Below are 14,562 nucleotides of genomic sequence, written 5' to 3' on the forward strand. Positions count from 1 at the left end.
AGAGACAGCTTATTTATAGTGTCAAATAAATGTTAATTAGTAAATCTGCTCCACTTCCCAGTGGGGAGGAGTTGCGGTGGACCGCGTGGCCACCCACTCCCCACCGGGGGCGGGGGACCTTGTCCCCCGTTTCCTGGGGGATCCCGGCCACATCAGAACTCGGCCAGCCAACCCGCTGGCCAGGGGGCGTGGCCGGGGCCGTTTAAATGGAGGAGCGAGCCAGAGGACTTCCTCTTTGGCTTGCTTCCTCAATCACCCACCCTCCCTCCCTATTTTGCAGGTTAGGCAATGGCCTTGCTATGGACTTCAGTTGGTCGCCTTGGTTGTCCGAGGGGCCTGGTAGGAATTTTTCCACTTGGCAAATTGGCACTGGCCACTTGGTTTTCGCCTAACTCATAGCAATCGTCACAACTTTGTTAGGGTTGTGGTTAGGCATTGTTTGACCTTGTGTGGGGGAGGGGAGGTGTGGCCATCACCTGCCCCTCCATGCTTAAGGGTATTCCGTTAAAGGAATCCAGGGGTGTTGTTCTAGTCTGAAGCCCAGCTGGGGGCTAAGGCCTTGACACGACCCCAACGGGAACACCAGGGGGAGCTTGAGTTGGTCCGCATCGACAGGGCTCCCCCTACCGGTGGCTTACCCTTACTGGGGACTTCCTGCACAATGGGCAGGAGTCAGATATAGTCAGGTCCAATCAATGCCTAAGCCAATACCACTCACATTCTGTAATTTCAATAAAGTTGTGGCCAAAATTTGCCCAATAACACAAACCTAATATCCGTGTCCTTGTGTGAGTTATTTCCAACGAGGGGGTGGCTGCGGGGTCTCGACACGCAAAATGTAACAGCAAGGAAACAAAGGGTGTGCACTGAGGAGAGACAAACCCATGAGAAACAATATTGTTCACCCGCAGGGTGAAAGAGAGTGAATTGCAATAGCTGTATTGAAATTCTCAATACATCTACGGAGGAGTTTGCACACTAGTATAGAAATGAAAATGTTTGCTACCCTCTGAGCAGAGAGGTCCAGAAACATAGCACAATAATTAAGTTTCACTGTGTACAGTGGAACCTCCTCTCAGGGAACTGCAGACTGCCTAAGCACTCCCCATTACTCAGCATCCTGTGCATGCCTGCTTGGGAAGCAGTAGATACACATTTGTATTTATCCTGTCCTGAATTACTGCATTTTGATGACTCCCCCCAACCACCCTCAAACTATCCAAACTAAGAAAAAGAGCAACTTAGCTGTGTTTTAATGCGTTATGTGTATACAGCCTTAGCGTCATTGAGTTCAGTGGGATTTAGCACCAGGTTAATGTGCTTAGAATTGCAACCTAAAGCACTGGAAGGTTATAATTATGGTATGTTAATGGGGTTGTTGGGCAAGACAGGAGGTAATAATTTCTGGCTCTTCATCTGTGTATCAGTCAGCTAGACGTGGCCTAAGATGATGCAAAGGCTTTGCCAAGCACCTTCCTAAAAAAATTCAGTTGTCTTAAAATAAACAATTTATTTATATATTTTGACAATGATTTGTGTTGTCTTAGCCTTCTGATAAAACACATAAATGATCCAGCAGGATTCTTCTTCTATTTTTATGCATAAAGACAATTGTTAGTTTCTAAGGTACCAAAAGACTGTTGCTTCTGCTGCAACACACAAACTTAGCTACCCCATGGGAAATAGTTACAAAAGCCCTTACACAGTTAGCTGCTGTATTGTTTGGAAGTTTGCAGTTGAGCTGATGCTGATGCGCAGCTAAGAATTCTTTAGTACAGAAGCTGTGGAACCTCCAGAACATACTTGTCATTTTTTTCCGCCCAGAAAGGCACAGATTTTAAACACTTGCTCTTTCTATCAAAAGTTGAGCCATTAAACGGATGACTTGGGGATTTAGCACACAATCTAGCAAATCATTTGTACAAATAACTGCTTGTGGAGAGATGGCACTACATCCTGGATCCTTCTGATCTACTAATGCTCCAGAATCACCAATCACTTTTGATGTCTTCCCAGCACGATGCAATTTTCCAAAGTGTTCATCATTTTCATTTGGAGACCCTTTACTGTCATTTTCAGCTGAACCAGTTGAATCTGTTTCCCAGAATTGTGGTAAAACCTGAAAAAGATTATGTCCAAACGGATTTTTTTCCAGTTTCTTTCCTTTGATCACGGTTAGGCTAGATTCACAGGACGTCAACTGGAAGCCTTCAGGTTCTGATCTCCCTTGGACCTTCTTTCTTTTATGTGGGTATTGATTAACCTCTTCAGTTCTAAGGTCCTTGTCTTCAATTTTACTAGTCTTCTGATGCTCTAAATATGCAGAAACAGCCCCATTTACATACTGAAGATTGGTTTCATGGGAAGTTACTTCAACCTAGAAAATAAAATACATTCAGTGTACAAACAGGTGATACCTTCTCCGCTAATCTTATCATTTGTTTAAATGTTTTGTCCTTCTCATCTATCCCCATTGCTTCCACTTTATTTTGTCACCCTATTGTGTTCTTTGGGTGCTTTTCTGCTTGCTTTCATTTCAACCAAGGTGGCCCACTAGCCCAGCCAAGACATTGCATGCATGGGACTTTCCCTTCTGTTGAAGCAAAGGAGGAAGCTGGTTAAGCAAGAGCCGCCTGTGCAAGCCTGAGTTTGTGTGGCACATTTATTGCCTGCAAAAAGCGAATGTCAAATAAACTTCAACTATCCCTGTCAAAGTGCTTCCTTACCATAAAGCACTGGCCTTTACAGTAATATGTGATGATGTTAGGGTGGACTTAAGAACAACTGAATGTGCACTGAATGGAATCCCAGAGCCATGCAGTGCACACACCCACACTCTTAACTGTGCTGGATCCCCTGACCATCCCTACTACATACAGGGCAAATGGCTAGATATGTACAGGTTGTGCAATCTGCACTTCTGAATCTCTGGACTTGGAGGAGGGAATCCTTGAAAGACACGGCGTACGCTTCCAGCGAGGAATTAAACCAAGATAATGGGGAGCAGCCATGAAGACTCGGGCTCTGCCATCCCAAAGTTACTAAACATTCAGCTGCAAGAGTGGAGGAGAATAGACTTGCAGTTTAGGAAACAAAAATGTCACTGGGTCAAAGGAGTGAAAACCACGGCATATTAATGTGGAACTTCACCTCTGTGGGGTTGAGCCAGGAATCTGATGCACTGGTGATTTCAGCAGATTTGATTGCACATATCAGCGTTCGAGTTATTGCCTCTTCTACACGGGCTTCATGATCTGCATCCTACAAAAGAAACGAAAGCTAACATTGTGATAACTGGATAGAAAGGAGAGCAGAAACAAGAAGAGAGGGAAACTTAGAGGTGAAATGAAGAGGTGATTGATCAAGCCCAATGTGTTTTGAGCCAGCCACTCTTCTTTAGTGGAACTGATAAAGCAAAAAATCAGTACAAAGAAGTACAAAAGGCCATGTTTTTGCTTTCAGGTTCTGTCCTGGACTTTGGGTTATGAATGAAGACACCTCTTGCAAGGGCAGCCCATAACATTACTAGGGCAGAATTAGTTCTTCTGTGATGGGTCTTTATCTATCCTGTCTTAAAAAAACTTTTCCAGAAAACAAATTTCTCAGGCAACTTGGAAACACAGAAGCAGACTTATACCAAGTCAGATTGTTTAACTTCTCCACTAAGCTGGGCATGCAAGTAATAGTCTATTCCTGCTGTTGCTCTCTAGCAATTGTTGTTCAGTGGCATATTCTGAGACTTCACCAGTCTTTCCACCAATAATCCAACCTTTATGACTTGGATGTTGTGTTTTTTAATGAAAGCTGGGGTTTATTTATTTTCTAGGAAGAAGTTGAATTACATAGAAGTAGAGAGAAGTGGGGGTCAGATGGAGCTCATTAACCCAGGAAGGTAGCCCATCTAGGAGAAGGAAAACTCTTCCCCTTCCTTTGTTGTCTCTCCTGCATTGCAATTATATCAGTTGTAAGCTGCTCAGAACAGAGACCTGTTTCTTATACAGATGGATGCCAACAACAACAAAAATTGTCTACTCTGACTGGCAGCAGCTCTTCCAGGGTTTTGCACATGTTTCTTTTCCATCACCTGCTACCTGGCCCTTTTAACTGGGGGTGTCAAGGATAAAACCCGGGAGCTTCTGCATGCCTTCTACCGACCTATAGCACTGAATGGAGGGGCTGCAGCTCAGAGTTATTGGTTTCACCATTCACACCACTGACATCTTCGGGAGCTATGGTGCCCCAAACCTCTGAAGAATCCTCATCCCAGACCTCACCCAGTAGTACTAGAGAAGGCGTCCCTAATCTTAGGTTACATCATATTTTTGGACTGTGATTCCTTTGACCCCGACTATCAGCCATGCTGACTGGAGATAGTGTGGGGTCCAGTAACACAGGATTGGGGACATAATGACTTCCTGTGCAATACACAAATCAAGGGAAGAATTTAATATTGTGCTATGTTGATCTTTCCATCAGGGCAAGCATGAACGACCCCCCTCACCTCCCCCTGCACTGTTCTGAGGATTCTCCCACCACCTGAACCAATCTCAGGGGCACAGTGTGGGAGGAGATTGGAGGAAAGCCCTGTTGCACAAGGCTGGACGCAATAGTTGAAGGAAAGAAGACTCTCATGTTAAAGAGATCTCTAATTTCCAGCACATGCACTTGCGGGGGGGAATTAACATCCCTTATTATCATAGCTAGGCATAATATGCCCATAAAAGCCACCTGATCAAGCAATTACATGTTTCTAATTGGCGGACAATACATTGTATTAGCGTCTTGTTAAGTTAATTGAGTCTTGTGAACCTTAATTTATACCACAGGGATGCCGTCTAATGTATAGGGTCTTTAATTCAGGAAGATCAAAAAGGTATGTCCAAAATTGTATCTCTAAATGACTTAAGCTAAGACACAAAGGATATTTCTGAGAGACAGCAAATGCCTTGGGAGCTATTACAAATGCAAAACTAAATCATTTTAAATTCCAGGGAGCATACTGTCATCTGACAGTATCACCAACCCACTGATGTATTATCGCAGCCTTAAATAGCAGCAGCAGGGAGGAAAAGCAAATGTTGTCTTTAACGAAGGATACCAGCACACAGCTTTTAAAGATGAAACAAGAATCCAGTAATTGATTCTTACATGTTACAAGCTGTCATGTCTCTTCTGAGTGCCTTTAGGCGCTGAAATACAAAGACTAATTTAGGATTTCATCAGGATGAGACACATAGGCAGGCCAGGCTTTCTTGTTTAAGTGAATTGCTTTGGATCCGAGGACTGTTTATGGGCAAGGAGAAGCAAATTCAACATGTAACGTGGTATTCCTGGCACCATAGCAAATAGTAAGATGGAGGCAGATTGAAGAAATGGGGCTTGCTTGCTTGAGTTTGGCTGGAAGGAAACTGAAGGTGGTGTATAAGGAGATGCTTGTTCTTTCCCCATGGAAACTGCATAAAATCTACCTTCCTCTACCTACCGTCCCATTCCTCTTCATCTCTACTATTTATCACTGCACCAGCAAAGGAAGCACTATCTGGAATAAGCCGTTAGCATTTCTGATGGTGCCATATCACATCTATATCAAACAAATAACACCAGATTGATCTAGTACAACGTTATCAAAGGAGGATTGCAACCTGTACAGACTAGACAGCCTTTGCTGGTCCAGCATCAGTCTCTGTTTGCTATCTATATCAACTCACGATGAAGTCGTGCAATAAAAGCTAGACTTGCCTTTTCTTTCTTCAGATATGTGTGTGTTTGCTTTTTAACTTTTTATTGATTGTGTTTACTGCAAATGGCTTTAGGACTTCTACTGTGTTTGCAAATCACTTTGAGTCATTTTTATGAGTTACACAGTATCACTATCATCATCACCGCAGTCCCAAAACTCTGTATAAGCTCTTAGACATGGTGTGACAAGGTACTGTTTCCTTTGGTAAGTTCCCTTTATTAAATAGTTTGGGAACAACTGCTTCGATGTGCTCAATAATCCTAGGATCCCAGAGCAAAATACTAATTGTGATTAGGAAAAAGAAAGCTTGGCAGAAGGACCACTTCATTGTCTCACATCAGGGCAGTTGCTAGGGAATCTCATGTAAAATTGAACTAAAATGTAGTGCCAGAGACTTGTAATATAAAACTGATGTTAGGAATTGTGGACAATCTTACCAGAATCTACAATTCTTTTATTCAAATACTCTGCTCCAGTCTAAACAATTAAGGTCCCGTATTTTTCGCCCCAGAGGCTGCACCGGCCCATAGGGCGCACCTAGGTTTTTTTGGGGGGAAATAAAGAAAAAAAAATTCCCCCCCAGGCGCGGGGCTGGGGCGAGAGCTGCATGAAGTTTGAAGCCTGGGGTGCGCTGAGCTCAGCGTGCCCGAGGCTTCAGGGTGCAGGCAACTCTCTGCTAGCCTTGGGAGAGCTGTGTGTCTTCGCGCCGGGCTCCCACGGCTTGCGGATAGCTTCCTGAAGCCTGGGGAGCGAGAGGGGTCAGTGCGCACCGACCCCTCTCACTCCCAAGGCCTCAGCGAAAGCCTGCATTCGCCCCATAGGACGCACACACATTTCCCCTTCATTTTTGGAGGGGGAAAAGTGCGTCCTATAGGGCGAAAAATACGGTAGCATGATTTTATTTCATGGACAGTCACAATGTGTAATGGGCTATGTAGTCTTAGAGCTACCAGCAATAATTTTATAATCTTAAAACTAAGAAATTCATCATACGGTCTGATTGTGAAGTATATATGCAGAAAAAGATCTGGGGTCTGTACCTGTTAAATTCAGAGCAGGTGGGCTGTTTCCTAGGAAAATGGACTTCAGTGGTTTTACATGTCCTTTCCTGCAGACGTTTTGATCTTATTGCAGTGCAGCTTCATAAGCCTGAAACCTTTCAGCTCATCTATTGACATTTTAGTATGTACACATTTAGGCTAGTTTACCTTGGTACATGAACATTCTTAAAGCATTTCAAGGGGTTCCAAGCCTGGAAAGTTCATTTTGCCTCAAAGTATCCATGAATAGCATTAATCCCCCCTACTGTAAGAAGCAAGAGTTGAAGTGGTCTCAGTGTGTTGAAAACAAATTAAAACTTTATCCTTTATTATAAGGTCTCAGGAAAATAATTAATTGTATCAGTAAGGCTATTGAAGAGGGCTTGACACACACCTATCATATCAACGTGGTAGCAGCTGGTTATTGCTGGAAGCTGGAGAACTGCTTGAGTGAATAATGAAAATGTTCTTGATAGTACATTTTAACACCCATGTCACGCATTATTTTTCTAAGACAGATAGCCCGACACCTAAAAAGTAATGCTGCTGTCATCTCCAGGGATAATAGGGTATAATCAACTGTCACCAAAAAGACGACATGCAGGCATTCCTTGGGTTAAGCAGTGCCCACAGTCAACTTATTAGCTCAAAGCCTCCAAACTGTTTGTGAGGTTTTTAATTTTGGGAGATAGTTAATAACTTCTGTCCAGCATGCTGCATTCAAGCAATACCGGAGACTACAAAACACTAATGTTTGCTTAGCTTTGACTTCAAGAGCATATGCCATTTTGTAAAAAGATGAGGAAGGCAACCTGTGTAGAATACTACCAAGCCTTTTCAGGATGTCAGATTCAGTTCCAAATTACATGGCATGAAGGCACATGAGGCCCCCATTTTGCTGAAACTAAGCAGATCTGGGTCTGGCCACTGTTGATGGATCACCCTGAGAACCATATATATAGAGAGAGACTGCCATGAGTTCCACGGTAGAAGACAAGATGGGATGTAAATGTTGTGAGGGGAGGAAGATAATATGACACCTACATCAAAGTGAAGCAGACATTTTAACTAAAAAGACACACTAGTAGCATCTTCACTTTTGGTCCTCTCCACCCACTCTAGCTTGTACTGTCTTGGTCTCCAAAGGCTGTTTCTTGGAAATTTCATGAGAGAGCTGAAAATACGCTCAGCTTTTAAACCACACACACAAAAATAAACTACAGCAAGGAGTGGGGTACATGTGGCCCTCCTGGATTCCAACTCCCAGCCCTGACTACTGGCCATGTTGGCTAGAGTTGATATGAGTCCAACAGTATGTGGGTGATGATTTATATAGCCTCATCTATGTACATTACACATTACAAAGTGTAAGAGACAGGTCTCTGTCCTGAGTGGCTTACAAGCTATGTAATTCCAAGGCAGGGGAGACAACATGGGAAGGGGAAGGTCAATGGTGGCAAGGGAAAGAACCTGTGATCATTGCAGTCAAGTATGTTTAGTAGGGTGTATGGAAATAGGTAGCTAGATCATTATTATAAACTACTCCAGCACATTTCCAGATGTCATGCCCATCTGTGAACATTCAGGCCATGTGTGTGCCTGATGGTTTTAAGAGATAAACAATGGAGGGGGGATAGTTACCAGTTCAATCCATGAGTTTATGCTAACAGTGATTGGGTCAATGGATTCTACGTAATGCCACCAGTGTCTGGGAACAAACAGGACCTGAATGGGAGAAGAAGAAGAAAAGGAATTTTAAAAGTCATAAAACCCCTTGTGTCTAACTATAGCGTTTCCCTGACATTAAAAAAAAATCACCTTGAAAAATATATTTTTCAGCAGCAGTTTCTAAACTTCTCCAATTGATCCTCCTCTGCATTTGCAGTCTGCTGTATAATGTACTTAGGCTGTCTGACATGGATCTTATCTGGTTCTGCCAGCCTTTCATTGCTAGGTTCAAAATGCAAACTCCAACTAGCCCACCTCCGCTGGAAACAATTTTTAAACAGTCTTGTCAGCAAAACAAGTTCCCCCTCTGTGTGAAATGGCAGGGTGAGAGCAGCATGTTAGTGAGACCAAAGTGCAGGAGGATTTCCTGTCACAAGCTTGTCCAGACTTCCCTTCTTATCTGACATAAGAAGGGGAGGAAACGCCAGAATCTCTCATCCCAGGTCAATCTCAATCTTTACCTTAAAAAATAAAAAAATACAGGGTTCGGTAGAGGAAAGAGAATAGAGAAGAATGGGATTTGGGGGCTAGAACCAGGAACCAGTAAGGCAGTTCATTCATTAGATGCTAAGGGTGCAAAATGATTATTAAAGGAAGATGGGGAAATGAAAGAAAAGCTAAAGGAATGATTTGAATTCTTCTTATTGCATATCTGAAGTCAGCCCAAACCAGTTTTTGGGAGAGAGCATCTGAAGAATTATTATTATTATGAGATTATATTATTTAATATTTCTATCCCTCTCTTCCATTCAAATGAATACTTACAACAGATAACAAAAGAAAATTAACAAAATAGATACTATCGAAGCTATGCATTAATACAACAATAATGAAAAGTAGCAGTCATTAAATGAAACAATTAACTGAATCAAATAAGAGTAATATGAGTCTACAATTCTGTGACTCTATGAGGTTCTGCAGCTAACTGACAACGTACAAATTAGCAAGTCACCAGGACCGTATGGCATCACTGAGAGTTCTTAAAGAACTGTGAAATTGGTTAATCTTCTAACAGAAAAATGCAACTTGTCACTAAAATCAACCTCCTTACTGGAGAACTGGAAGACAGCTAATGTAGCACCATTTTAAAAAAAAATCCTAGGGAAAGTCAGGAAAGTAATTGTTGTATATTATTTGAAGTCGGGGGTAAGCAAGGGTGCAGTCAAGTCTGCCAATAAGACCAAGTTAACCAAGGTGCTGAATATAAACTGTGAAGACCTCCAAAAGGAATCAGAGGCCTGTCTAGCCCAGGACTCAGTTGCTCAATGGCCAAACAAAGACCTCTGGAAACCCCACAAGCAGAACATGAGGAGACATTGAGCCCTCTCTTGTTGTGGTCCCCAGTATTCTTTACGCTAGTTGGCAGTGGCTCCCCAGAGTCTCGGGCAGAGGTCTTTTCCCATTACCTGGTTATTTTAGCCGAGGATGCTAGGGATGCAACCTGAGGCCTTCTGCATTCTATGCATGTGCTCCACCACTGAGCTATGGTCCCTGAACAATCACAAGATCCAGTTCCTGCAAATTATTGTACTCAATTTTCTTCTGACCCCAATTCTCCCAGGACTCTTATCTGAAAAGAAAACACTGGCTCCAAACCTTCCACAGGACAAAGCCAGGATTCGGGTGTCATGGGAAGCTCGGGTGACCACAGAGCTCCATAATTTTCCATCCCACCTCCCAAACTGGTGTAATAATCTTAGTATCATTCATAAAAAGATTATTAGCAGCATTACGTACATCCAAGGAATATTAAATGCTTTCAAGTGTTCAAACAGCTGCAGAATCTCCATTAAGCACACAGCAATGTCAGCACTAATACACAGGAGCAAAATTAAGGCATGATTTGATTTGATTGATCAGTTTATAAGCTGCCTTAAACCGAGTGCTCAAACAGCATCAAGAGATTAAGGGCTGAAGGAAGATTGGTCATTGGGACACGGGTCCCTAGGTATTATTTTGGCCTTTGAAAAATCCACTCTTGCAATAATTTTCTCAAGGACATACACAAAGTTTCTCAACAATAGTATTCACAATGCTTTACTTCCTCCTGGTTTTTCTAAGCGGAATTATCTCAAGGCTAAAAACATCCTCCATAGTCTTGTTCTACCAATATTTACTACAGAGAGTGACCAGCCCATTGATAACCTCTCATTCCAAATCCTCTTATCTGAAACAGGGTTATTAGCCCTGAACTATTGCACACATAAACAAGGGTTAGACTGAAAGAAAAAGCCGCCCCTCCCCCCGGCAGAGGAACCATTTAGCAAAGCAACCCCAGAAGACCCTAGTCTGTGATGTTCAGTAAATGCTTTCAGTAGCTGCTCTAATGCAGCAAATAAAGAGCCAATTCCAAACAGCATTTTCATCTGTGGAAATACTTTTGGCACTATCCTCTTGGAGGAAGACACATGGAAGACATTACAGCAATCCTGAAAACCCACAGGGGTTTTTCAGGAAATATCCATGAGCAATATGCTAGGTTCCTGCCACATACAGCTATGTAACTTCATTGAAAAATCCACTGACAAAAATAAAATTCTGATGTACTATTTTCCTCTATTGATGTCTTTTCCTCCGTTGATACAAATCCAAATTCAGTGAGGAGGAACAAAGCATGAAGGACATAAAACTATCCCCCAATTAAACACTTCTAGGTCTCAGTGAGTTCACTAAGAGTCTTATTAATTTCATTGCACCCTCCTAACAGTCCAATCCTACATGTTTCATCAGAAGTAAGCTCCACTGAGTTCAATGGGACTTGTTCCCAGGTGTATATAGGATCAAAGCCTAAATCTCTCCCAGTCCCAGTGAAGTTGACGAAAATTAAAAAGTGCTTAATCTTTGACTAGATCACACCCTAAGTCTATATTTACATTCTAGCATAGTCTTCACTAACCTGCAGATATTCTGGAGTACCAGCTACCACCATTTCTGACCAGCGGCCATGCTGGTTAGGGCTAATGGGAATCCAACAGCTTCAGAAGGACACTGAGCTGGGGAAGGCTGTTCTAGCAGATGATTAACAGTGTATACTTTCAGTTCAATGTTTTAAATGGTGCATATGTTAATGCTGTTTTGATGCATTGCTCTCCAGCTCATTATCCAAACCTCATTAATCCTAAACCTGTGATTATTTAAAAACAACTCTTTGCAAGCGTGCACACACAAAGAGCAGCTTACACAGGGAGATGGGTATATGTAAAACACAGGCCCATTTATCAGAATATTTGGGGCATTTTGGATAAATATTTTTAATCCTATGGAAAACTGTTAGTCATAAGAAACTATGAGGTCATAACAACAGGGACTAAGAGTATAAAAATATCTAGCAGAGTATAGGAAAGGAACTATTGTGTGGTAACTATATTATAGTAAATTAGTTTACTGAAATATGTACATTGATAAGAATTCTCCACTTTGTAAAGATATCCAAGGACATGATTCAAAGTGTTAAAGTGCCTTTGAATCCCATGGATTTCTGTGGAATTGAACTATATGCATGTAACCAATGGGGCTCACAGTGCAATCCTATGTATGTTTACTCAGAAGCAGATTCCATTCTGTTCAGTGGGTATTAATCCCTAGTTAAGTGGGTATAGGATTGCAGCGTTAGGTGTCTAACGTCAGCTATATAGTGTACCAGATTTTCAGATAACCTATGTTGGGGTTGCCTAGACCAGTACAGTATGTCTAAAAGACATACCTCAGATATTCATCCACCCACAGTCACTTTCAATGAGATTATTACATGTGTTAGCAGAATTCATGTCTAAAGATCCCTTAAATTTAGAATAATCATGCTATACTCGTGACAAAGGAACTGGTAAAATAACATTGGAACAAAAATACACAAGGCTGTCACTTAGAAAAAGAACATGTGTTTGCAGTTTTGTGCTTCAAATGTTTTCTTTCCAATATAGATGCATACATTATATAGTATGGACACTTCTACAATCCAGAATTCCTATGTGTTGTGATGCTTATACAAAGCTCTTGCTCACATCATTCTCCTCTTTCTTTTTCAATTAAATGGAAGGAGCTGCTGTAGATGTTGGTGTCAGGGCTGGGTAGTTGCACCACTAAACTAAATATTGTAATTTTTTAGGGCAAGATAGGAAACTACCTGCACACATTAGAGCACCTCCAACCATCTACTGGCTTGCTGTAATAATGCTATTAGAGTTATTTAGACACAGATGCTACTCTTATGGTAAATGGGAAAGGCAGCATGAGATAACTAGTAAAGATGGGACAGAGACGAAAGGTTGACTATGGGGGAAAGGAGATAAAAAATGTAAAGTAATAAAACAGCTGTCAAGAGAGCACCTTGAAACAGTATCTTGTTTGTACATGACATTTTTGGACATGCTAACACAGGGCCAGAAGGTATTCTGAGCAAGTGTGGTTATGGGGTGTGCAAATGTAGACAAGAACAATGAACTAATGTATTTCTCAATTTAACGCAGGCCTTTGCAACCAGTCCTTGCACAATTTACTACTGTGCAGCTACAGATTCTGACTGCAAGCCAAGCATAGTAAATAACTAGCCAAGGGAACATCTGTGCATACCAGCATAATGTTAAAACCAGAATTTATTAAAGCAGCAAGGAATGTAAAGTTATCAAAGGTGAAAAAGGAGAGTGTTGGTGGACGGAATACAAAACCGATGGCAAAGCTTGTTTCAAGTTTTGTAAATGTTTTCTCCAAACACGTGTCTCTATGGTGTCTATGCATATAAGGCCCACCCTTCATAACCAGGACTTTAGAGGTCCCTGTAAATGTTATGCATGTGAACAAGGTCCATGTATTAAAGGGGAAGGGGAAGGGGGGGCCAGTGAGGCTGTGATGCAGGTCTCATCCTCAATGTTGCAGCTTCCCCAGCCCTGACTCCAACATCCACACCTTAGGTGTGGATAACTGAGCCAGGAAAGGCTACATGTTTAGCCCTTCTTTGGCTGGCGGTCCAGCTATGGCCCTAGTTGGAGAGGGGTACTCTAGTTTCAGTTGTCTATGCTTTGTTACCCTCTAGGTCAGATCACGGCAGTGTGTTATGTGTGGTATACTGCAGTCTTCATCAGAGGCCTCATCTGAAGTAAAAGTAAAGATAAAAGACCCCTTTATGGTTAAGTCCAGTCAAAGGCAACTATGGAGTGTAGCACGCATCTCTCTTCAGGCCAAGGGAGCCAGCGTTTGTCCACAGAGATTTCTGGGTCATGTGGTTGGCATGACTAAACTGCTTCTGGCGCAACAGAACACTGACGGAAGCCAGAGCGTATGAAAACACAATTTACCTTCCTGCCACAGCAGTATCTATTTATCTACTTGCACTGGTGTGTTTTCAAACTGCTAGGTTGGCAGAAGCTGGGGTAGAGCAATGGGAGCTCACCACTGTTGCGTGGATTCGAACTGCTGGCCTTCTGATCAGCAAGCCCAAGAAGAGGCTCAGTGGTTTAGACCACAGCACCACCCAAGTCCATGCCTCATCCGAGACAGGCATGGAAAGTGACCACACAATAATGGACCTTTTCAGTGGTAGCCCCTAATGTGTGAAATGCAGAGACACATGCCTGGGACCATCACTGTCAGGTTTGCAGGCACTAGGCTAAGAAATGTCTTTTTACCCAGGTCTTTGGTAGTTAAGTTAGCCTTTTTTGTAGTAAAGGCAATGACTGATTTATGCATATCCAACTGACAAGCGACCATGCATGTGTGTATCACAGGGGCCGGAAAAGGAGTGTAATAGGGGGTAATGGGCTTATACATGCTCCTCCGTCAAGCATGATGACCTGGAATGCAACCCCCATGCAAATCGGGGGGGTTGCCTGTACTTCTATTTTAGTGGGGTGAGAGAAGACTTGCCCTTCTCATTGCATGGTTGGCTGAGCCTTTTAGGAATTTAGTACAGTACATTGTTTTGAAATTTTATGCTTTTGATTTTCATCTATTTGCAAAGTTCAGTTACTTTGAGGCTTTTTTGTTTACAGTGACTAACAAACGTAATCAGCAACTCCTCCAGCTCCCATAGAAGCTTACCTGAGCAGTCAGGGATCCAGC

General features: G+C 42.4%; 1 protein-coding gene across 3 annotated transcripts in view; it reads right to left on the minus strand.

The window, feature by feature from the left end:
- Window positions 1–1,821: 1,821 nt before the first annotated feature.
- The window catches only part of HSPBAP1 (HSPB1 associated protein 1), a 47,555-nt gene continuing 34,814 nt past the window's right edge, over window positions 1,822–14,562 (minus strand). For all 3 annotated transcript variants that reach the window (XM_081925237.1, XM_081925239.1, XM_081925238.1), the window contains 3 exons: window positions 8,422–8,505; window positions 3,151–3,261; window positions 1,822–2,377 (listed from right to left, as the gene is read on the minus strand). In XM_081925237.1, the coding sequence (XP_081781363.1) occupies window positions 1,838–2,377; window positions 3,151–3,261; window positions 8,422–8,505 (735 nt within the window). In that variant the 3' untranslated portion in view covers window positions 1,822–1,837. The remainder of the gene's footprint in view (window positions 2,378–3,150; window positions 3,262–8,421; window positions 8,506–14,562) is intronic.

This window comes from Podarcis melisellensis (assembly GCF_964234715.1).
Source record: "Podarcis melisellensis genome assembly, chromosome: 1".
Lineage (NCBI taxonomy): Eukaryota > Metazoa > Chordata > Lepidosauria > Squamata > Lacertidae > Podarcis > Podarcis melisellensis.